This window comes from Neovison vison, chromosome X (assembly GCF_020171115.1).
Source record: "Neovison vison isolate M4711 chromosome X, ASM_NN_V1, whole genome shotgun sequence".
NCBI classification, from domain to species: Eukaryota; Metazoa; Chordata; class Mammalia; order Carnivora; family Mustelidae; genus Neogale; species Neogale vison.
Genome location: NC_058105.1, coordinates 127,186,540 through 127,210,596, shown reverse-complemented (window position 1 = coordinate 127,210,596; position 24,057 = coordinate 127,186,540). Strand labels below are relative to the sequence as shown.

The 24,057-nt window shown below is 47.7% G+C and overlaps 1 protein-coding gene across 1 annotated transcript in view; it reads left to right on the top strand.

Annotated features, from left to right (window-relative positions):
- STS (steroid sulfatase) overlaps positions 1–24,057 on the top strand; it is a 75,494-nt gene that overhangs the window by 33,961 nt on the left and 17,476 nt on the right. Inside the window, exon 6 of the mRNA XM_044235840.1 lies at positions 7,387–7,524. Within this exon, the coding sequence (XP_044091775.1) occupies positions 7,387–7,524 (138 nt within the window). The remainder of the gene's footprint in view (positions 1–7,386; positions 7,525–24,057) is intronic.

The following is a 24,057-nucleotide window of genomic DNA, read 5'->3' as shown; positions in this document are numbered from 1 at the left end:
ACTCGGAGTGGCTTCCTCTGAGTCACAGGCACGCCAGCTTCGGGCTTCCTCCCACACACGTGTGTGATTGCCCTACACAGACGCGGGGGCACTATTCTTCTGCATGCCTTTGCCTCGTGGACGCAGGAGAACCCCGGTGAGCTCACGGGGGATGAGAATGAGCTGAATAATAATTCAGATTATTTTCAGCAAATGCAATGCCCCGGGGTTGGGGGCGGGGGCGTGGCGGAAAAAAACAGAGGTTACTGTTAACCCAAGAAGATAGCAGAGTCGAGCCACGAAACAGCCCAGATGGCGAGAGCAGGTGCGGGGGAATAAATCACACATTACGGCTGTGATGAGGGCACAGACAGGCTTAATGGAGGAAATCACAACATTATCATAACAACCAGGTACGGCGCGAAATAAGGATGCATTTCCCGGAAAAGGGGAGCTCACGCAGGAACGGACCGGAGGGAGACGTTCCAGCAAAAAGGGAGCCGAGGGTCATCTGTAGGAGAGCCACGTTGGAATCCTGGGCTTTTCCCTTTGGTAACTCCCCTAAAAATCCCAAGTCTACGTTACTATGTTTCTTTCCTGGGTGTAAAATTAGGTGTGAAATTGATACTGTATCCAAATCTCATGACTGTTGCAGTTCTTGAAATCCCTAAAATGTCAACCATCTCCTTTTATTACACATCAGTGTTTCTTAAACATTTAATCACATGAACACTTTCTTCGGAAAGTATGGTCTTTGCAGACGGACAGATGTCATGTAGGAGCGTTTCAGAAGTTCTGCAGGCCCCAGATGGACTGAATCAGAGTCTTCCCATTAGTGTGGTTCCTAGGGAGGTCAGTCGGCCCATTAAAATTGGGAGAATGCCAATGTGTGATGGGAATGTGCTGGGGAACCTGTGTTCTAAATACAAGGTCTCCCTTGTTAGTCTTCATCCCCCAGAAGAAGGAAAAACAAAATACCTACATGAATGCCGAAAGCAGCCTTGTGGGATGCCTTGGTGTCGCATTGGCTTACCTCCCCACAGCTTTTTGCAAAGTGATGAGGGATGTCTTCTAAATGTGTTTTGAGTAAAATTTTCATGTCCCCTTGAGAGATGTGAAAGTCCTCGAGATACCTGAAGGTTGATCCCCATGTTCATGGGTATGGTGAGTCTGATGGAATGGAAGTCAAACAAGATCTGGCGTTGGGTGCTTTTTACGATATTTTGCTTTCTCCTCCCTAAAAATACCCTCAGATGACAGATGAGAAGTCATAACAAAGGACATCAGCTCTGCCCCCACAGCACGAAAGCCAGCACGTCGTATCCATATCTCTGGGGACATAAGGAGGGGAGATAAATAATCCCATCTCAGGGATTTCATTTTTGCTCATATACTTTTTTTTTTTTTTTAATGTGTGAGCGTTTGACCTTGGTTTCATGCTATAGATAACTCATAGGCTTTCCAACGTCCCATCTGTGAGATCTCTTGAGCTCCACGTCATAGAGAAGATCAGAACCAAATTTTGGAAATCTTGACCATTTGTTCTGGAAGAAGTACTAAGTCAAGTTTACGTGCGTTCAGTGGGCACTGCTTCCCACTGGAGAGAGAGTAAATGTGTTTGCACGTTGGCAGTTGTGTCCTGATATATGGGACGTTGGCTCTGCTTCTAATCCCATGTAAGCTAACAAAGAATTGCCTTTCTAGGGCCACTGACAGTCGGATTTCTCTGTGCCGGTCGGTAATAGGTTTGGGAGAGCATGAGGACACAGGTTAAAGCTAGCTTTCTAGAACACCGCCAAGCACTGGACATGCCCCACAGAGGGTCTGGGCCACCCTGACGGACTGTCGTTAGCGACTCTCGTTTATTTATCTTCAGCTTCTAACCTCCCGGGATCATTTCAGTCCCGCTATTAACCTGTTGATCAGATAAAACACCTCCTAAAATAGTTTTAGGGGTCCTTCTTAGGGTTTCCTTTTGTTCCCTGGGGGTCATGTTGAGTAGGTGGAAATTTTCTTAATTATTCTTGCTGTGTGGCTGCTTGAGACATTTTTTTTTCCCTTAATGAGAACGGTGAGGTGAATGGTTACTTCACAGCATTTTGGTCCAATATTTTGTCTGGACTGACCTGCCTTATAGGAAAAAAGACAAAGACAGAGCAGCTGAAATCACACGTCTTCAAGGAGGCAAGCCTGTTTTCTGGCTCCATTGTAAGAACCAGGGTGACTTGATCAATCATAGTGTGAGCAGTCTTGGTCTGTGTGGTTTGAAATTCCCCTGTTTTCTGCCTCCTGGCAACACTTTCACTATTGGACATCGTCCTCTCCGACTTAGAAGTTAAAAACCCCACTGAGCCCGCCAGGGACGGATGAGTCAAACGAGGTCTCTCTTATAAGAGCCAGGAGGCAGAGCCTGAACCCTTAGCTCCATGTGGAAGCCGCTCTCTTGGGCAGGACGTAGAACTGCAGTGTGCTTGGGGAAGCCTTCTCTGTCCTGTGTGGAGGGTCACTGTCTCATTCTCCACAGCAGTTTAACACTTGTTTGTGGAACGAACAAACGGAATGAAGAACTCTGTCGAATTTAGGCTTCTTCTGGAAGCCACATTCACCCCCGGAGAAGGAAGGAGCCACATCTGTACATTTTCCAAATTGTGTCCTTCCGGTTTACGAAACCCGGGTCTGAAGTTCTTGCTTTTTGATAAGCTGGGTCTTGTCGTCCCCAGTTAAATAGCCAAGTGTTCCCGAAATGGCTTATTTTCTGTATGTGTTTCGTGCAGGGAACAATGTGAGAAAGGTTTGGAAATAACACATTTCATTTATAAGCTATCCTACAGCCCACCGTCGGTAATTTGAAACTATCATCCCGTATGAATTGGTATTATTATACCTTGAGAACCTTGCTGAAAAATAATATTTGTGGACCTCTGACTTGCGGCACGGTGCTCTGAAAGCAAGAATAATACGCCAGCATTTGTTCTCACGGGAGATTTCCGTTCAGTGTTTTTAGAAGAGAAATATGTTAGACCGTTACGGGATCAATCTTATGAAAACTTAAACGGTTCATGGGCTCGGGGTTTTACAAATGAGATTCTGACATAAGACCTAAACTGCATGGGATACAGAGTGCGTCTTTTGGGGAAGAGAGAACTCAAAGGAAATCAGAAATCTGACAGTTTCTGCACACATTGGGCCAAATAGTCCTTTGTTTGTCGATGCGTGATGGGCTCAGCTAGATTCCCTTGTATTCATCCCAGCCCAGCTGTACCAGGGCACTTTTGATGAAAAAAATGAAGTCATCACTGTAGGCAACGGATGAGAAAAATTGACGGGGACAGAGTGAATATCTTATGATGGTTATTGGGAGTCCTGGGGTTTGGAGGAAATCCCGGGGGGGCAGGAGTGTCGGCATGGGGAAAGATATAATATGTATTTCATAGAAGGAGTCTCGGTCACAAGTACTACTGTAGGTTCATCTAGAGATGGAAAGGGCCTGCCGGGGAAATGGAAAAGCGGCGTTGCAGCTAGCTCGAACCAAGATCGGTCTCCCGGAGGCTCTGAGGGCTTGGACCACTCGCCCAGGCCCCCGCCCTCCGCACGCAGCCCGTGCTGCCCAGGTGCTCCCTGACTCGTGCTGGGTACGTGGATGAGGAGTCTTGGATAGACACGTTGCATCTGAAAAGGCACTTTTTCAGAAAGTAGCTGGCAATTTATTTTTTTTTATAAGATTTTATTTATTTATTTGACAGAGAGAAATCACAAGTAGGCAGAGAGGCAGGCAGAGAGAGAGAGAGGGAAGCAGGCTCCCTGCTGAGCAGAGAGCCCGATGCGGGACTCGATCCCAGGACTCTGAGATCATGACCTGAGCCGAAGGCAGCGGCTTAACCCACTGAACCACCCAGGCGCCCCGAGTAGCTGGCAATTTTTTTCAGCAGTTTTCAGTTTGCAGGAACATTGAGTCGTAGGTCCCGTTTTCCTTTTATCCCTTTCTTTTGCACAGATCCCCTTAGAATATCGTGAATTGGTCGGGTGCATGGGGTGCCCTCGAGCCGACGCGGATGCTTATTGTCGACCAGACGTCAGACTTTCTAGAAGGGTCCACTGTTGGAGTCCTGCATTCTGTGGGTTTGGGCTGCAGAATAATGACACGTACCCATCATCATGGGTTTTTTTTCCTCGCCAGATGCCTCGGTTTTTTTTTTTTTTTTTTAGCAGCATAACATGCCATTGTCTGGTGGACTATGCTTCATCAAGACTGCTGCTAAAGGACATCTTGGTTGTTTTCAAGATTTTCATAATAATACATAAAACTGCTGTAAGTATGTGTGTGCAGATTTTGTGTCCATACAGATCATCCCGGATGGCACAGTTTTTTAAAAGAATCATGCTAAGTTTCTTCTGAATCTATGGAAGGTGAATTCTGTTCGAAATGGAGGTGCATAGCGGCACAGCTTTTGCAAACTAATAATGACAACACAAGGAAGTAAAATCTTCAGTCCTCTGCTAACGGATAAGTCCGTGTTCTTTGACTCTGAAATTGTTGTATGAGTCCAAAGGGGCGTTTTCCCTTCAAAGTGTTCAGCGGGGTTATATTGTCTTAGTACTTCTTCCTGCGTCAACTCATTGAACGAATTACCATATTCAGAACAATATAATGATATAGAATGATAATTCAGCGGAAATTAGTGTTCGCGTCAGATGTCCCCAAGCATGCATCTGATTCCTTGGTTCTGAGTATGACATTTATGTATATAGTGTGGCTTCTGGGGATGTTTATTATAGGAGTTAAAAAATTGAAGACTGAACATACCATAGCATTTGCAGTCAAATAGCAAAAAATTCGTTTTGTAACAGATGACTCGGGTTCTGCGTTGGCTTTGGAAATCATCTCTGCCCCCTCCATGGAAAGCTGACTCTGCAGCCTCTGCCCTCCATTTCTGGACCACTGAGGTGAAGGGGCAGCCCCAAAGCAGAGGGCCTGTGCCCACTGGGGCACGACCTGTGCGCCGGGTCGCATGTGCTCATATTCACTTATTATTCCTGGTGCAAGGGATTCCTGCCGTCCTCATAAAATTTCAATGGCTCGGGACGCCTGGGTGGCTCAGTTGGTTAAGCAGCTGCCTTCGGCTCGGGTCGTGATCCCAGCGTCCTGGGATCGAGTTCCACATCCAGCTCCTTGCTCAGCGGGGAGCCTGCCTCTCCCTCTGCCTCTGCCTGCCACTCTGTCTGCCTGTGCTCGCTTGCTCTTCCTCTCTCTCTGATAAATAAATAAAATCTTAAAAAAAAAAAAATTTCAATGGCTCTGGTGATCCTGAAGCCATGAGACAGGTCCCCTGCCCTAAATTTGGTTCCCAGATCTAGACTAAGCATGCCACACTAACAGCAAGAGGCGATGAAAAAAAAAAAAAGGTTTATTACGCACATGGTGAGGCTTTCTTGGAGGGGAGCAAGGTTGTGCCCCGGCTGGTCTGAAAATAGCTTGAGAGGGATAAGAAAAGGGAATGATTGACCTTTCACGGTAGGAAGAGGTCCGGGTCGGGCAGAGCATTCCAGCAGGGGCTGCCGTAGCTTGAATGTCCCCACAGCATGGCAGGGGGCAGCACCCAAGCCGAATAAGGACTGGCCAGGCTTAAGAGCTCTTTCCAGTCAAACATCAGAAGTGGAGTCAGACCCTAATACCTCAATCAGAGTCCAAGTGCATGCGTTAAGTTACGAAATTAAGCTGGAGTGTATGGCTCTCTGTGGAGATCACAAGTTGGGTTCCTCTACTTTGACCATCCTTTACTTCTGATGTGACCGCTGACCACAGCTTCCTAATCGGACAGGCCGTATTTCAGCCCCTTCTGTTTCCAAGCAGCTTCTGTTTCTTTCTCATGGAAAATGTAGACATCAACAGAAGTAGGTAGAAGAGTACAGTAAACTTGCACGCATCCCTAATGTGCATTGAACAGCCGTGAAGTCATGCCTACCCTTGTTTAATCTATACCCCATCCTTCCTTCCCTTTGTCCTGTGCGAATTTGAAGAGAAGCAGCAGTCCTACCATTTTGTCCAGGAGCATTTCAGTAGGCATTTCTACCTTCCCCCCTTGTAGAATTGCATCGAGCCCATCCGCTTAAGTATGTAAGGTTTGTGGGTCTGGCCTTTGGAAGCAGTTTTAACCCTTATCCTGGCTTTTCGACGTCCTAACTTAGTGTGAGCTTCAGCAGGTCACAGTCCTTACAGAGCCCTGTAGTTCCCATCGGAGAAGCGGAGCCTACAGCCTTTACTCCTAGGGTTTCAGGTGCTCTGAATAAGAGAATGTGTCATAAAGGGGTTTGAGAACAAAGAATAAAGAGTAGATAGTCCCTGTTGCTCTTGCTGCTTTGGTCGGAACTGTGGTTCTGTTGAAGCGTTGCTGTGGGGGCGGGGTACTATATGATCTCAGGTGTGGGGAGGAAGATGAGGACAAGAAAAAGGAAAGTGTAAGGAAAACTGGTACTCAGAATGGATAGTTCTACGGTATCTACGAGTGTCTACTGGAATTATCAAAAGAGGGTGTTTATCGTACAATATTTATAAACATCTTTCTTCATATAAGAACGTTGGGGCACCTGGGTGGCAGAATTGGTCAAGTGTCTGACTCTTGGTTTTGGCTCAGGTCATGATCTCAGGGGTGAGATGGGGCCCAGCGTCAAGCTCTGTGCTTCCCGTGGAGTCCATTTGGGATTCTCTCCCTCCCTCTTCCCCCTTCCCCGACCCCCACTTTCTCTCACTGTCTCTCAAAAATAAATAAGTAAATCATTGAGAAATAGAAGAACATTGATGGGGAGTTTTTTTTTTTTTTTTAAAGATTTTATTTATTTATTTGTCAGAGAGAGAGAGGGAGAGAGAGCGAGCACAGGCAGACAGAATGGCAGGCAGAGGCAGAGGGAGAAGCAGGCTCCCTGCCGAGCAAGGAGCCCGATGTGGGGCTCGATCCCAGGACGCTGGGACCATGACCTGAGCCGAAGGCAGCTGCTTAACCAACTGAGCCACCCAGGCGTCCCTGATGGGGAGTTTTGCACAGAATACGAGAAATGGGTACATTTCTTTATGTCTTCAGGACCGTCGCACCTTCCTCTTAGTAGGGTATGACCTCAGGGCCTGGTGCTTCCAGAATGCTTTCTCGTGTCTCTGTTCGGAACCACTGCATGATGCCTAGAGTTCCACATGATGGTTCTAGGTGACACTTGTTCAGTGACTAGACCTTCTGCGAACCCTGCCGCAGGTGGGCCTTCTGATTGCATTGCGTCCCCCGTGGGGATGAGTGTAGGACCGCTGCCGCGTACGGGAGAATTCCCTTCCCATCTTCAGAGGAGCGGGTGACAGCCAGGGATCTCCTTTTCTTTTGTAAAAATGAAACTGGGTAAAAATGGAACATTTCTCTCCTTTAGGGCAGATCTTGAATGTCCTGGAGGAGTTGAAACTGGCTAATAACACCCTTGTCTACTTCACGTCGGACCAAGGAGCCCACGTGGAGGAGGTGAGCACCAAGGGAGAAGTCCACGGAGGCAGTAACGGCATCTATAAAGGTAAGGAATCTGTGAAGGCGGGGAGCGCCAATGTCGGTCAGCTCTGGCTTCCCAGCTCCTATGTTGGGCACCTTTGTTTGAACCTTTGAGCTCTGACAATGTCCTGCGGCTCCTTTCCGATATACGGATTTGACTGCATTGCAGGCCCTGAGCAGGAAAGTGACCAGGTCCCGTTTCCGATATGGTGCCCACGGAGGTTAAAAGCACAATTTCTCGGCCGAGACATTAGAATGAGGGCATTTTCACTTACGGTAAATGCAGCCTCTCTACTGGATAGCTGGTTAAAACAATAAGCTCGTGTATTAGTTTCCTGTGGCTGCTATAACAAAATAACACAGACTTCTGGCTTAACCCGGTTTCTTCAAGTTACTGTTCTGGAGGTCCGAAGTCTGAGATGGGTCTCACTGATGTAAAATCAGGGTGAGTGACAGCAGGGCTGTGTCTTCCTGCAGGCTCTGGGGAAGCATCTGTTGTCTTGTCTCCTCTAGCTGCTGGAGGCCACCTGTGCTCTTTGGCTAATGACCGCTTCTGGTATCTTTAAAGCCAACAATGCAAAAATCTCCAGACCTCCCTTCCTCTCTCTCTGACCTCTGATTCCATAAGGCCATCTCCTTCACTCGCTCACTGTGACATAGGGTTCCTGAAGCACTGCCGTGTTTTTCCTTTGTCCCATTCAGATCGTGCAACTGGTTTTCCCACCTCAGGACCCTTCATCACCTTCCCAGACTCCCTTTCGTGGTGGACGGTCGCATCGGCACTGGATCTGGGGAAGGAGAATGGGCCTCTCTTTGGGGGATGATGATTCTCCCTACCTGGGTGTGCAGGAGTGTTTGGGCCTCATTCCCGACACAGCCTCAGATAAGCCACCGCTGTGACCACTCACACTAATCACTGGGGAGAGGAGCTAATCCAAAGTAGACCCAATTCAGCTGCTGACCCCTAGGGGGCTTGTAGCGTACACACATGTCCCGGTGAATTCAAGACATACCTGTCTCATTAAGATAAAATGCGACTCTTTTCACAGACTCAGAGGAGAGGCCCAAAGGGGCATATCTGTGCTAAGGGTTAGGACACTTCCCTGAATCTGTGGTGGGTGTGGGGTTTTGGTGGGTAGGACAGGTTGAATGGAGGTGACCGTGGTGAACCATCGTGTCCCAGTGGGTGGGGACCACCTCCATAAGATGACACGGGAAAGCAGGTGACTAAAATTTCCCTAGTGTAAGGTGAAACATTCTCTGATATGGGTGTATCAGAGATTCCCAGGGATGCTGGGAATCTGAGCTTACGTCCAAAGATATGAAAGGATAATAAGTAGGATGCTTGGTTCCATTAATTGGTTCGGAAATATTGATTTGGCTGTGCATCTGGCCCTGGGCCTGAGGCATCAATAAATATAAAACATGGTCTGTGTCCTAAAGGAACTCAGGGTTTGCTTGTGATTGGCTGGGTGCGTAGCGGGAAGCCTAGACCATGGAATTTAGGAAGGGCGTCAGTATATATTGGCAGAAGAAATAGTGGTGTGTCCGGCCAGGAGAGCCTCAGGAGGCCCCGGGACCCTGGAAATGTTTGCCAAGTTGGCAAGGCTGGAGGGAGTTAGACACAGAGCATGCTTCCTGTCTTGTTCTGCTTCTAGCTCTGCCAGCGTTCACGCACTCTGGTCTTGGGTGGGCGAAGAAACCCACGGCTTGGTCTGCCCCGTGAAGGAGCTGGAGAAGGCTGGATCGCAGACAGCGAGGCAGAGAGGCGGGAAGGGAAGTGTGTCATCTGTCCCAAACGTGCACACCTTGCACTTCGGTTTACCCCTCTCTGCGTGTGTCTGCCATCCTCTTCTGAGGCCTTGGGGGCAGGGACCCTGTTTCCACGTTCGGTTCCCTGGAACCCCAGACAGAAGGATCCCTGCTGAGTGCTGGTCAGGTTGACCCTCAGAGGATGTGCACGCCCTCTCCTTTGCCTGCCACTGTTGGCTCACCAGGGCCCAGCCCCCACATGCTGTTAGACGTGGGTCAGGTGGACGGACCTCTCTGTTTCATCAGCCCAGGATGGATCGGCCCCAGTAGCCCAGCTTTTGGCCAACCCCCCTCCTGCCCCCGCCGTTCATCGTGTCATTTAGTGGAGGGAGAAGTGGAAACGTGGATTCCCATATGTTAAGATTAGGTGTATGGCCGGACGTGGGTGAGGTCGTGGCCTGTGTGGACAGAGTTGCTTGTACCTTATTTTAGTGACGACAGCCTCTCTCAAGGTGGACTTACAGGTTGTACCTGGTGCTCACGTCCAGCCTTTCATTTAGTCTTCCCCCAAAGGACATACCAAAGTAGGTTAGCAGCTGCCAGTGAGGCACAGGAATATGTGAATACAATACTTTGTATCCAATACTTTGGATACAAAGTAATACGTAACTTTCAGAAAGTCACAATGGAGCTCTAAGCCTCCATTCACAAAGATGACCAGAGGGCCAGCGGTGATGGATCTCGGAATGAGATATACATGAGAAGGGACATGCAATTAGCATTTGACTTGGATGGTTGACTCTCGTGAAGGTGTCAGTGGGGTGGGTCAGAAAGAGAATGTCAAGGGTCCCGAAGGATGGTCCCAAACCAAGGTCATCGCAGAGCCCGAACAGCACGTCAGGAGCCTCTCCCCGATTTTCTTTTTTTGGAAGAACCATATTGGGCGTGTGAGCCGTGTTTCGCTATTTTACTTGGGTGCTGGAAATACCTCCCGTACGTGACACTGTATTAATATCTCTGTGGCTAAGCATTATCCCTTTGTCACATTGAGTTGGAGTCAGGCTCACAGTGCAACATTGTTAAAAATATGCTGCCCTGAAAGGAAGCTGTGGTTTCCTTCCAGCGGTCAGAGACGACCCGAGACTCTGGTCGATGTCACGTCTCGTTTTGTAGAGCTGGAAACCCCAGCACCCTCGGACACAGAGGACTCACACGGTTGAAACTCGCTGATCAAAAGAGCATCTTTTTTCTGAGCGGTTAATGATTTTTAGTCTTAATTCAAACCTCTCAGGAAGATCGTTAGTGTGTGGGCAAATGCTTCTACCATTTTACCCAGGCACATCTACATCCCTGATGAAGTCTGCGGGTGTATTGGATAGAATGGGTACAGTTAAATCATCCTTCTCTAGAATTCAACCCCATCTTCCTTTTAGTCATAGGGACAGGAGATCCCTGCGGTCGTCTTCATGTTAAAGAAAAAATAATACGATACCGGGGAGGGAATCGTGACACCATTAATGCTTTCTCTCATGTCTTTTTAAAGGAAATGTATCTGCAGCCAGCATGAATCTCCTGGTTGGATTTAGAGAAGGGTAAACCAAGTTGGTCAAAGGCTCTGATGTCAAAGGAAATTGAAAGATAGAAGTAGGGTCCAGTGTGGGTTTTGAATACGACGCTAGTGAAATGGTAGCAGTCTTGGAAACGTCTTCATCCTAACAGCTCCCGATACACGGACTCCTGAGAGCCTCCTAAATCCATTTTCCTCCGACGGTCCACATGTTCTCAATGATTGGGTCAGCCGTATACCCCTAGCCGTATACACCTAGTAACAATCCACTTCCCTCCTAAGATTTCAGGAAGCGTGGGCTCCGTTAGTGTTTCTACTTAATCTGACAGGGTTCCCATACTGAGCTGTTGGGATTTTTGCCAAGAGCAAGATAAATAAGTGATCAAGAAAATGCCAGAACGTTTACGTTGGCCTGTGACCAACGTATAGCAGTTAAATGTAAGGATTCCAGCAGGGCTGTGGAAATATTAAAAACGTGCACACTGCTCATTTGAGAGTGGGGATTAGGAATCAGGGCTTTGAAGGAACAGAGGATTGATGATCTCTGTGCGAATCGGAACTGTCTGTGGGACGCAGAGGTCGTGGCTCTCCCGTTTGTGAACCTGCACCCTGGGACGGAGTTGGGTCTGTGGTGAAGCGGTCCTCACAAGGCTGTCTTCCTTCTGCACCCTCACCGGGACCGGGGCTCAAGACAATCGTCCCATAAACAGGGGTTCTCTTGTGGAAGGAGCAGCTGGCCCCAGTTTCCGTCACCTGGTGTCTGAGTCAACATCTGAAGGCCGTAGAGCCCTTCTTGTAGTGATAGGCGTAAGCAAAGTCTTGGAACCCAGGCGTCGCTTTTCCTCCTCCACTGACCTGCCTCTCCGAGGTGGAGACCTCTGGGGCTCTTTCCTGAGTCCCCTCACTTCCTTACCTACACACTCACACTCTATGATCGCATCCAAAGGCATGACCTCAAGTGCCATTTGGAGTGCTGGTGACCCCCACAGCCAGCCTTGACCCTGGCTGGGAACCCCGGACTCCTCCATCCGGCTGCCCACATGACGTGGGATATGGGTGACGTGGGACAGGATGGAGACACATCCTAACGAGCAAATCTGCTCTAGAGATCTCCTTCCCCAAGACCACGTGTCTCATGGGCTAACCCATCTCATTGATTTGGACCTGTCTTCACTCCGTGATCCAACCCCCAAAGCTGGGTTCTTGGAACTCCCAAAGCCTCTTTCTGTGACCTTCTCTGTACCTCATACTCCAACAGCATGTCCTATAAACTTAATATTCTAAGCATACCTGACATCGACCCCGTTGTCCCACTGCCAACCATTACAGCCTCCGCCAGGCCAGCAGCACCGCCTGGTCATTGGCCCAGTGGGTTTCCAGATGGTCTGCCTGCCTGGGTCTTCTTTGTTGTCAATCCACTCTCCCCCGGCACCGGCTGAACTTTAGTACGCGTGCACGGCCACTGTACTGTGCTGCGTCTCCTAGGGTGGCGACAAAGTGGATGGCTTCCAAGCAGCGACTGATTCTCTCTGTCACCTCCGGACACCAGAAGTCCTAAATCAGGGGTCAGCAGGACCATGGTCCTTCTGAAGGCTTTGCTGGAGAATCTCTCCTTGCCTTCTGGTGGTCTCTGGCAGTCTTTGACTTTCCTTTGGCTGTGGACACATCACTCCAATCTCTGCCTTCTCTGTTTGTTGAGGCTTTTCCTCCTTTCTTAAAACACTCTGTCCCCATGCTCAGAGCAAAGTGTGAAGTCCGCATCTTGCTGATACACAGGACTGACACGACCCAGAGCTGCTTTATCTTCCTCGTGACTTTCTGGGTTTTTTCTGGGGTCCCCTAAGATTTTAAGCTTGTTTCCACCTTGGCCTTTCCACTGGCAGTTCCTTCTGCGGGAAGCTCATCTCTTGGTCTTTACATGGATTGGGTCGTTCATCCCCATGCTGCCTCTGGGAGACCCCTCTGGGTCCCTCAGCCAGAACCCAGCACACCTCCTTAGTATACTTGATTGCGTGTCTGGTATGCTGTCTGTTTATGACTTATGTGCTCGTGATCTGTCTCCCTCCTTATAAGGTAGATCCCACGGGAGCGGGGATCTGGGGTGCCTTATTCCCGTGTCTGTGTCTTTGCTGTAATAACCACCTTGTAGGTGTTCCGTAGACACTTGCTGAACGAAGAGTGGAAATGTCCCAGATTTCTCTTCCTTCGACTGCTGGTACCAGACCCGAGTATCTCCCCGCCTTTCCCCTAAAATACCCTCCTTTCCCAGGAACCAGAATAACTTTCCTAAGATTTTCTTACAGTCAAGTTTAGCGTTTTCAGCCCCTTTTTCAGAGCAGAGAGCTCCCTGTAGTGTCAGGAAGAGAACAGTTTAGACAAGCTCTGGCTTCATTTCCATTCCTCTCTCCAGTCAAGGTCACCCTGAAGGAGGCTCTCCCCCGCCTCCCTTTTACTCTGCCTAAAGGCAAGGAATAAATGTCAATGGAACGGATAAATTAACTCTATGGACGGCCTCTGCGGAAGCGTGGGGGTGCTGGAAATTGTATTTCCCTGAGCTGTTCACAAACGTAGAGTTTCCGCACATGCAGGAAAAAGATTTTCCGAATTCCCGGACGCCGGCGTCTGAGGCCCTGACACCCCCTGGCCTGTCTCCTTGACCTTAAGTGCGGATCCCAACCACCAATTGGGCTCCTGCCTGTACCGCTTACCAGCTGCTTCTTACACTCCCTGAGTTCGGCGTGCCGCGTGCTCATGCAGCAACACGACCTTCAGAGGACCGGTGCTGCTTTTGTTGGAGAACAACAACAACAAAAGTCAACAGCAGGAGGGTCTGGGAGTTTATTAGAAGGTGGTTATGTAAAGTGCAGGTTCGGACTTCAGATTCCGACAGATATTTTCATCAGCTCCCCCGGAGTAGGCAAAGCGGCCCCCGTCTCGCTGGCGTGGGTGTTCATTGTGCCGGGAGGCATCCGCAGCCCTTGCACCTCTGAAAGAGGATCGCCCGCGGTCTTCGCTTCTGGGTGCGCTCGTTCCGTTCCATTCCGGTAACCAGCGCTCATTATTGACTCCGTACCGTACGCCGGGCAGGGGGCTCGCATCTAGGGCGTGAAGGCCAAGGAGATGGGCTCCCTGAGCTCTTGTAACTCATGTGCTAATGTTGAGATGCACATCTACAGGGATAGTTTCAGAGTAACAGACTGCGAAGGGAACTCTCGGGAACCGGCCGGTAGAGGTAGTCTGCCCCACCTGGACTTCCAAGACCCTCCCAGGAGGAGATGAGCTCCTGCAGGCTGGTGCGTTGAAGTGTCGGCAAGGAGAGGAAAAGTGAGGAATTCACTCTCAACGGGAGGGAGACGCTTACGGTTAGCCCAAGAGCAGCTACGTGTTGCTAGAGGTGGAAGAGGAAACCGGGAGCATCGGGTGATGTGGCCCCTGAGGTCCCCCACATCCAAGTCTCATGTCCAGTAGGAACGTGTTAGAAATAACCATTGCGATTCGGGCAGTAAAAATTGCCTGAGAAGAATATCCCATCACCCAAATCCAGTGTAAGGAAAGGGTAGAGGTGTGCGAATAAGGGTAAACTGAGGAATGACTGAGTGTCGGTCCCTCATCTTTAGACCTGGAGGAATAGGGCTGTTGTTACAGGACTATCATGAAGAAATTTGGTGAGGATTAACAACTCAGTGCCTGTAAAGTGCTGGCAGATGTGCTCACTACGTGCAAGGGGTTCCTGTCATCCACAAAGGCACAGTATCTGTGACAGCATAAGTGTCATTTACACACTTCTATAGCCGCAGGAACTACAACAGTGCCTCGTGGTTTCAGAAGTTACTTCTGACTGAGTACGTAAGTGGAAAAAAACACTCGAGCTTGGTTTTGAAGGACACATACTTCATGAAGTGAAGTACATGAAGACGGACCTGGAAGACCTTGGTAACTCCAGTGCTGGTGGTGGTTGATTGGAGAGAAGGCAAGACATCCACGATGTGTCCTGTGTTTTGGGCTTGAGTGGTTGTGTAGATGGATGGAGGTTCTCTTGATGAATGAAGACTCATGGTCAGAGACCCATAGTTGGTTGGCAGGTGGGGAGGTGTAGGAGATTGTTTGGTGCAAGAGGAGAGTCAAGGACCATGCCCTGAGGAACTCTTACCTAAAGGGTGAGGTGGACAATGATGATACCTTAAAGGCAATGTTGACAGAGTGATTTGGGACATAAGAAGAGAACGAGGAGAAGATGTGATTCAGGGAAAAGCATGAATGGTGTACAGAGCTAAAAAGGCCTGTAAGATGAGGACACATGTCCATTGCATTCATTACTACCTGGTGCTCATAAGTATATTTTTAGTGGAGAGGTTGGGGGGCAGAAGCCAGGTGGATGGAAGGGTGGGGTAAGGGGGGAAGATTCCTCAAATTCTTTAGAGAAATTTGTCTGTGCATGGAGGTAGGCTGTTGTAAGCAGGACTTGGTCATGGGAAAGGTTGGAGCCTGTGTGATGATCCGGGGTGAACTTTCATAGAGAGCTAACACAAGGCAGCCCTGAGAAGGTCAACTTCCTAAGAAGATTGAGATTTATGGAAAACAGATCCATTTTTCATTGACGCCCGGTGTCTTACTGAGGAGATGTCAACTCGTGTCAGAGTTTATGTGAGAGGTGGAGTTTGGGCAAGGATATGACGGGCAATGGTGCACTGCATGATCAGAGCCAATACTGTGGAACGTAGAGAGGGTAAGGTTCGCAAGCACTCTGAACATTGCAGTGCCATGAGGCATGATTGGGACTGTCTCCCTAAGCAGGGAAGAGACCTGCACAATGTTTGGCATCTTAGTCCCATGATAGAAGGATTTCATGAGCTGCTTTCGTTTGGCAGAACTTATGGCCGTAGATACCATGAAGTAAAATACGGCAGCGTGGGCCCATGGTTACAGAACCCATATCAGGTGGTGAGATTCATGGCTGGATGATGGGCGTTTGATTTACTCACTTTTGAGCCAGAGCAGATGGAAGTGATGTGGTCTAGCGCGGTCAGTGCAGAGGAAGGCTGAGGTTGCACGGCGGCAAAGTGGCCGAATGGTGGGAAAGATATGTCATGGTATAAAAACCAAGGTCTGGGCAGGTGGAGTTGAGGAATTTCATGGTAATGAGCTCCTTTTCCTGGATTACATGCAGTGTGAGGTTCTCTTCTGAGTGTGGTAAAACTCTGGACGAGAGAACGTTTGGAATGCAGTTGATGAGAGAAGCGAAAAGTCCTAGCAATATTAAGAGACAAACAAGGTTGGAAATAAGAATTTCTGACCACCCTCGTCTACAGGAGAGTCCTTTTTCCTCCTCAGTTGTACTGTTCAGTGATTCATCCATTATTTCATTCATTCAGGATATAGATTGGCCACTAAAATTTGGAAAGGATGATGCTGTGGACATCTATTGAGTAAGCACTGAATTAGACAGATTGTTTTCAAGAGCTTGAGGTCCTGCTGGGATGATGAGACGTGCCCAAAATTGATCATCATGGTGGTCAGGCGTCCCATCAACAAGCAACTGGAAATACCACAAGGAGGTGGACAGTAGGAAAATGTCACCTGCAGCGGTGGTTGTAGGAGGCTTAATTCAGTAGAAGGGGCATCATGTTGTCCGGGCTTTCAAGGATGTGTAGAATCATTTGGGGGTTGGGAGAAATCTGGGGAAAGCAGACATCCAGACATAGAACTTTCTAGAAGGCGAGACAGGTTGAGCTGTTTCCTGGGGCACTAACGTGAGACTTAGCTGAACCAAGGTGTGATGTGGTTCACTTTACATTTTCGGCCAAGGTATGTGCTTTAGTTTTCTTCTTGAGGGAGAAGCAAAGAAGGTGTTCAGTTGAGTGAGTGACAAAACGCATTGTTCATAGACGCCTCTTTGACATTTCCCCTCAATACTGTAGGATTTACCATGGCGAAATAAGGTTGGTTGATGCACTCACTGGACTGCACAACCTAAATTCAGGGTTTAGCCAACTGTGGCATTAGGGTTCCACAAATGGAGCATGAAGCCTGATTTTGTGAATAAAGTTTTATTGAAACACAGCCACACTCATTCCTTGATGTGATGCCTCAAGATAGGACACCAGAGGTGACTGTTGGGAAACGAGTTACACAGCACTTGAGAGATGTTGACCAACACCTACAAAGATGACTTACCGGATGGATGTCATGTTCCTGAAGGAGTTCCTCTTAACTTTTCAAAGTGTGTCAGTTCATTTTAAGGGTGTTTTCCAGTGTTTTACCCCTCCTGTGAGCACAGACATCCGGACACTGTTTGGTCTTTATTTTGTCCTCAGCATAGGTTGATAGAATGCAGATCCTTATTCTATCATCTCTCATGACTGGGTTGGATTAATGAAGGAGGGAAAGTATAGCCTCTTGGGTGAGAAAGCGTTGAATGCAGACGGCACCCTTCCTACACATCCCTGAGGCTCACATCCATCCGGAGAAGCCGTGTTGTGCAAACAGGGAGATGCCCAATAGGAGAAAAATGGCCACAAGAGCATTGCCTAAAACTCTATGCCCAGATCCAGCACAAGAATGAGTGGCATATGGTCTCGCCACTGGAAGTGATTTGACCTGACAGGTGGCGGCATTAGAAAGGACAGAAATCGAAGCCTGGTTCGGAAGCAGCTGTTCCTCACAAGTCTCATAGGAAATGTAGAATTTTCTCTTGCACTTGCCTGGAGAGACTGATGGGCTCAGCCTTCCTACCTCTGTGACTTCCCATCATGGCAAAGCGCCATCTAGATGTGAGACGTGTGACTTTGACAATTATTTGACAATTCCTTGGTCAGATTTTAAATTTAGACCTTGCTCCTTTTCTCTGCTCACACATTTTCAGGGGGAAAAAAAAAATCCAGATTTCTTACCGTGTTGGTCTTTTTTTGTCCTATAAGCTGCTTCCAACTTTCCTGTGCCTAGTTCTCCCTCACAGCCCAAATCAAGCCTCTGTTGAGTCAGGGCCGGCATTCTGAGGGAGCCCCCCCCCCCCATGCTGTTGACTCCCAGTCAGAAGGATCTGTGAGCTGTCCTTGAAAACGTGGAGTTTCCAGGGAGTGAGATCCGTGTCTGTACAGCGTTGCATTCCCTGTGGGATTCTGAGAATCAGGAAAAGCTAGGGTTTGGGAGCCCCGATTCTGGAGCTGTAGCCGGTGCTATCGCTTCCTTGCCGCATCACCTTGGGCAGAGATTTGCCAGCTGTGAGATGGGGGACCTGTGTGGCCGAGGGCAGTGGGGAGGGAATGAGTTAACATCTGCCAGGAGCTTGAATTGTTCCTGGAACCCAGGGCACTCCATCATGACTCCTGGTCGTTGTAACTCATTGCTTCATAAATAATGGCGCTCGGCGTTGGAGCTTCTGTGAGCAGTTCCTGGGAAGGGAGCAGTGTGTGCTGTCCTTTTTAAGCCCGCTGGGTGCCTCTGGCACATGGCCCTTCTCAGGGAACACGGCAGGAGGAATGCGTCTCCGAGTTCCACCATCTGACAAGTAAGGATATTTGCTCATGAACACATGCCTGGAAATGTGTGATCATACTTTATCAAACATGTTGTTCCCTGGGGAGAGTGCGCACGGATGTGTTTATCATCTGCTAAAAAAATTTTTAAGTATTTTCTTCTTTTACCATTCTTGTAAAAAACACTCCTTTTACAGCTTTAGAAAGTTGGGCGAGATTCTGTTTATTGATCTACGTCTCTGGTTTCTGAATATAAATTCGGAACTGTAAGATGGGAGACTTAGGGGTCTGTATTTTCCCGACAGTGTAATAGCTCATCCGGACTAGGAGGGTGTGTCTTCTGAAAAGTAGTTGGGGATGACAGGGTCCCTGGTCCTGGCATCCTGTACATGCATGGGCTCGGGTGGGGGGGTGCTGGGTTTGGGGGATGCATCCCACGGGCTGCCAAGGAAGTCTCATGCCTTCCTCGAGGGTGCTTTGAGCATCATACCTGAGCACAGGTAAGCCCCTTCCCTGCACCCACATAGGGCTCTTGCTGTTGGGGAGCTGTTTGTGGCTTGGAACTCTCTAGGGCATCTTGAATGTCTGTCAGGGTGTGATCTCTCGAGGTCTTTGGTGGAGTGTTGTTTTGTTGACAAAGCAGTTCTATTTCTCAGAGACGTTTATGCCATCACCTGGAGGTCTAAGACCTCAGCAAAGCTCCTAGAGCAGAACAGATCCCTGATGTTTGAGTCCTGATAGATACGTGCCTTTGATGAGCCTGTGGATTTCTATGGCAGTGTCTGCGTTTTGTGTGTGTGTGTGTGTGTGTGTGTGTGTGTGTGTGTGCATGCAAGCCTAGAGAAGAGGAAAGGCCTTTATAGAAATGGTAACAGAGATGCAATAACTATGGTAAGACTGAGTCTCATTTATGAAGGAAAATCAAGTACTTCCATTGCTGTTTTTTTCAGCTTTTCTAAAGTATAGGTAATAAAAATTGTACACATTTAAGATACTCAGTTTGTTGTTGGAGTGTATGTATGCACTGTGAAATGATCGCCACAGTCACATTTGTTAATTTAACGAACACTTCACAAGTTACCATTTTTGTCTCTTCTTTTGTTGTTGTGCAGAGAACACTTGAGACATATGTTCTCAACTCCTGTCACGTATACAATGACACAGTGTAGCGTGTTTAACTGCAGTCATCTTGTTACACATTAGGTCCCGGAACTGATTCATCTTGCATAACTGAAACTTTGTATCCTTTGACCAGTATCCCCCCCCCCCCCCAGTTTCCCGGCCCCCTGCCGGTGGCAGCCACCAGTCTATTCTCTGCTCCCTATTCCTCACGGACGTGAGATCACGCAGCGTTCATCGTTCTGTGTCTGGTGTATTTTACCGAGCGTGATGCTGCCCAGGTTCACCTGTGTTGTTTCCAAAGGCAGGACCTCCTTCTTTCTATGCCTGGAATAGGCATATCAACTGTGTGTGCGTATATGTCATCTCAATTTTCTATTTTCTTTATGCATTCGTCTGTTGACGGACATGTATTTCCATATCTTTGCAGTTGTGACAAAAGATAAGTGTCGTTGAGGATGTGGAGAAAAGGGGACCCTCCTGCACCCTTGATTGGAAAATGCAAAGTGGTGCAGCCGCTCTGGGAAACAGGGTGGAGGTTCCTCAGGAGATTAAAAACAGAACTTCCGTTTGGTCCCACAGTCCCAGTTCCGGGTACGTGTCCAAAGGGAATGAAGTCAGAATCTTGAAGAGATGTCTGTGCCCCATGTTCATGGCAGTCCTAGTCTAAGACGGGGAGCTCTAGCCAAGACAGGGGAAGTTTGGCCCATCTCAGTCCCGCTCACATGTGGATTTGCCGCTGGTGTCCCTTTACCGTCACCCGGGGAGCCCCGGGAGATTGTCCTCGGACACTGCCTTTTTCCTTAAGGAAGATGCATCTGTTGACTGTTGAGAAGGTCAAAGAAGGTGCTCAGTGTCCCTGTTGTTTCTTAAGCCTTTGGTTTAGAGTTGTCTTTTTGCACTTCTAAATCCAGCCCACCTGTGGCTCGCAGGCGAGCCAACCCCGGCTGTCTCCTGCAGCAGAGATGAGGGGGGATTGAGGAGTCGTGGAAATGCACAGACCCCAGCATGGCACCCAGTTGGATTTGTATGTGTGCCTGGCTCACCAGCTCAGTGACCTGCAGTCCGTAACTCTGCTCAGCCTCCTCAGGTGCAGGGATGGGTAGCCCCCATCTAGAAATTGGTCAGTGACGGTAGCACCACCGAGCGGGGTAGGTGTAATGATTTCATGAGATGAGATGCATATTATAGGCCATCCGACTTTGCTTCTATAGATGGGAAGACGTAGTAGGGCCCTTGTGAGGTGGATGTAAGGATTTCGTGAATGAAATGCATATCCTACTACCTATCCCATAGTACGTGATCAGTTAAACGTGAGCCATTAGAAACAGTACATATGGGGCACCCGGGTGGCTCAGACAGTTAAGCCAATGACTTGGCTCAGGTCTTGTTATCAAGACCTGCATTAGAGTCCCGGCTCAGCCCAGAGTCTGCTTGTCCCTTTCCCTGTGCCCCTGTCCACCACTGCTCTCTCTCTCAAATAAATAAATAAAATATTTTAAATAATGAAACAAACACTGCATATAAAGCCCTGTGAAATAATTCATATCGTTTTCCCTAAGGTGATGTAGAGGATGCCAAGTACTTAGTCCACTGAGGGAACACACAAATACCATCTCTATTTAGGATAGCTTTTACTTTGGAATCAGTACAGTTTAACAGAATTACAGAGATATGAAAGGTAGTTACGGCTTCCCCTGCACCCAGCTTCCTGCAGCTTTCTGCATAACCTTCCAGCTTTCAGCATAACCACGATTACTTATCCAGAGACTAACCTTGGAACGTCGCCTTTAACTGAATTACACATTTTCCACGAATGCACTCTTTCATTTCAGGATCCCATCTGCAACACCACCTTCAACCCGGATGATACATTCTTTTTTTTTTTTTTTTTAAAGATTTTATTTATTTATTTGACAGAGATCACAAGTAGGCAGAGAGGCAGGCAGAGAGAGAGGAGGAAGCAGGCTCCCTGCTTAGCAGAGAGCCCAATGCCGGACTTGATCCCAGGACCCTGAGATCATGACCGAGCCAAAGGCAGCGGCTTAACCCACTGAGCCACCCAGGTGCCCCGGATGATACATTCTTAAAGGATTCTTTTTCATTATTGTGGTATTTTGGTCTACCTTCCAATTTATTTATGTTAACCAGTGGGACAATAAATATAAACATCTTTATGTTATATAGCAAACTTCCTTCGTTGTTCATAAATATATAGTGAGGTTCCATGAACTCAATCTAGTAGGATAGTCAGTGGCGTGCTTTATCAGCTTGATCCCGCAGAATGATACACATCTGAAAATTACATGAGGTTCATCTAGAAGGACAGTCATGTGCATCTAGAAAGATAGACAAGTACATATTCATCTCATAGAAGTATAAACACATGAAAATACTCTGAATTTGATCCCACAGGTGGATAAACAAACAAAAATTCTATGAGATTCATCTACAAGGATAGTCGGCAAATATTCTATGAGTTTGAACTTGAAGAAGACTCAGAGTTAAGTCTATGAGTTTGACCTCATAGAATAGATTTTTTTTTTAAATTCCATGAACTTAATCTAGTAGAATAATGGGTGAAAATTCGATGAGGTTCATCTGGTAAAAGGAAAGCATGTGAGTTAAATCATACAGAAGGATAAATATGAAAAATCTATGAGTTTGATCCAGTAGGACAAGCAAGTGAAAATACTATGAGGTTCATCTAGTAGAAAGATTTGCATGTGCATAATCTTTGATTGATCTCAAAGAATAAACAGATGGTAGTCTTTGCTCTTGATCTAGTAGATGAATAAGCAAGTTTAAATCCTGTGAGCTTGACCCAGTAGGACACATAGATGAAAGTCCATGACCTTGATCTAGGAGAGGGATAAGCAAGTTTAGATCCTGTGAGCTTGACCCAGTAGGAGGACACATAGATGAAAGTCCATGACCTTGATCTAGGAGAGGGATAAGCAAGTTTAAATCCTGTGAGCTTGATCTAGTAGGAGGACAAGTAGATGAAGGTCTGTGAGCTTGATCTAGGAGAGGGATAAGCAAGCTTAAATCCTGTGAGCCTGGCCCAGTAGGAGGACACATTGATGAAAGTCTGTGAGCTTGATCTAGGAGAGGGATAAGCAAGTTTAAATCCTGTGAACCTGACCTAGTAGGAGGACACATAGATGAAAGTCCATGACCTTGATCTAGGAGAGGGATAAGCAAGTTTAAATCCTGTGAGCTTGGCCCAGTAGGAGGACACATAGATGAAGTCTGTGAGCTTGATCTAGGAGAGGGATAGCTAGTTTAAATCCTGTGAACCTGACCTAGTAGGAGGACACATTGATGAAAGTCTGTGAGCTTGATCTAGGAGAGGGATAAGCAAGCTTAAATCCTGTGAGCCTGGCCCAGTAGGAGGACACATTGATGAAAGTCTGTGAGCTTGATCTAGGAGAGGGATAAGCAAGTTTAAATCCTGTGAACCTGACCTAGTAGGAGGACACATAGATGAAAGTCCATGACCTTGATCTAGGAGAGGGATAAGCAAGTTTAAATCCTGTGAGCTTGGCCCAGTAGGAGGACACGTAGATGAAGTCTGTGAGCTTGATCTAGGAGAGGGATAAGCAAGTTTAAATCCTGTGAACCTGACCTAGTAGGAGGACACATAGATGAAAGTCCATGACCTTGATCTAGGAGTGGGATAAGCAAATTTAAATCCTGTGAGCTTGGCCCAATAGGAGGACACGTAGATGAAAGTCTGTGAGCTTGATCTAGGAGAGGGATAGCTAGTTTAAATCCTGTGAGCTTGATCCAGTAAGAGGACACATTGATGAAAGTCTGTGACCTTGATCTAGGAGAGGGATAAGCAAGTTTAAATCCTGTGAGCTTGGCCCAGTAGGAGCACACGTAGATGAAAGTCTGTGAGCTTGATCTAGGAGAGGGATAAGCAAGTTTAAATCCTGTGAGCTTGACCTAGTAGGAGGACACATAGGTGAAAGTCTTTGAGCCTGATCTAGTAGAGGGATAAGGAAATTTAAATCCTGTGAGCATGATCTAGTGAAGGGATAAGTTTAAATCCTGTGAGCTTGACCCAGTAGGAGGACACGTAGATGAAAGTCTGTGAGTCTGATCTGGTAGAGGGATAAGCAAGTTTAAATTCTCTGAGTTTGGACAAGCAGGTGAAAATCCCATTATCTCGCTCTGGTGGAAGGGTAAACAGGTGCACCTTGTCCGTTTGATGGAGCAGAGGGATAAGTAGGTGAGATGCGGTGAGCCTGATCTTGTAGACGAATAAGCAGGTGAAAGTTCTGTGTGCTCGATCTCACAGACAGACCATCAGACTAAGTCACAGGTTGGGATTCCTCTCGTAGGTCACTCAGCTATGGACAGCTTGGCTAAATGATGGCAAAGTTGTTGAACTTACCAATTCTTTGATAGGATACCCCTGATGCGAGCGTGACGGTATTTGTCAGATAATTACCTTAAGATCCTGTTGAAAAGGTTCAGCGCGATGCTCTTGACTTCTCGTGGAGGCCATTATAGGAACTGCAGACTATAATATGAATTTTTGTGTGAATTTTCCCTGACGTCTGTCCATAGAACAACACTCCATGTATGACGTTTAAAGATCTTATAAGAGGAGTTCAGGCTTCCGTCGTGGGCTACA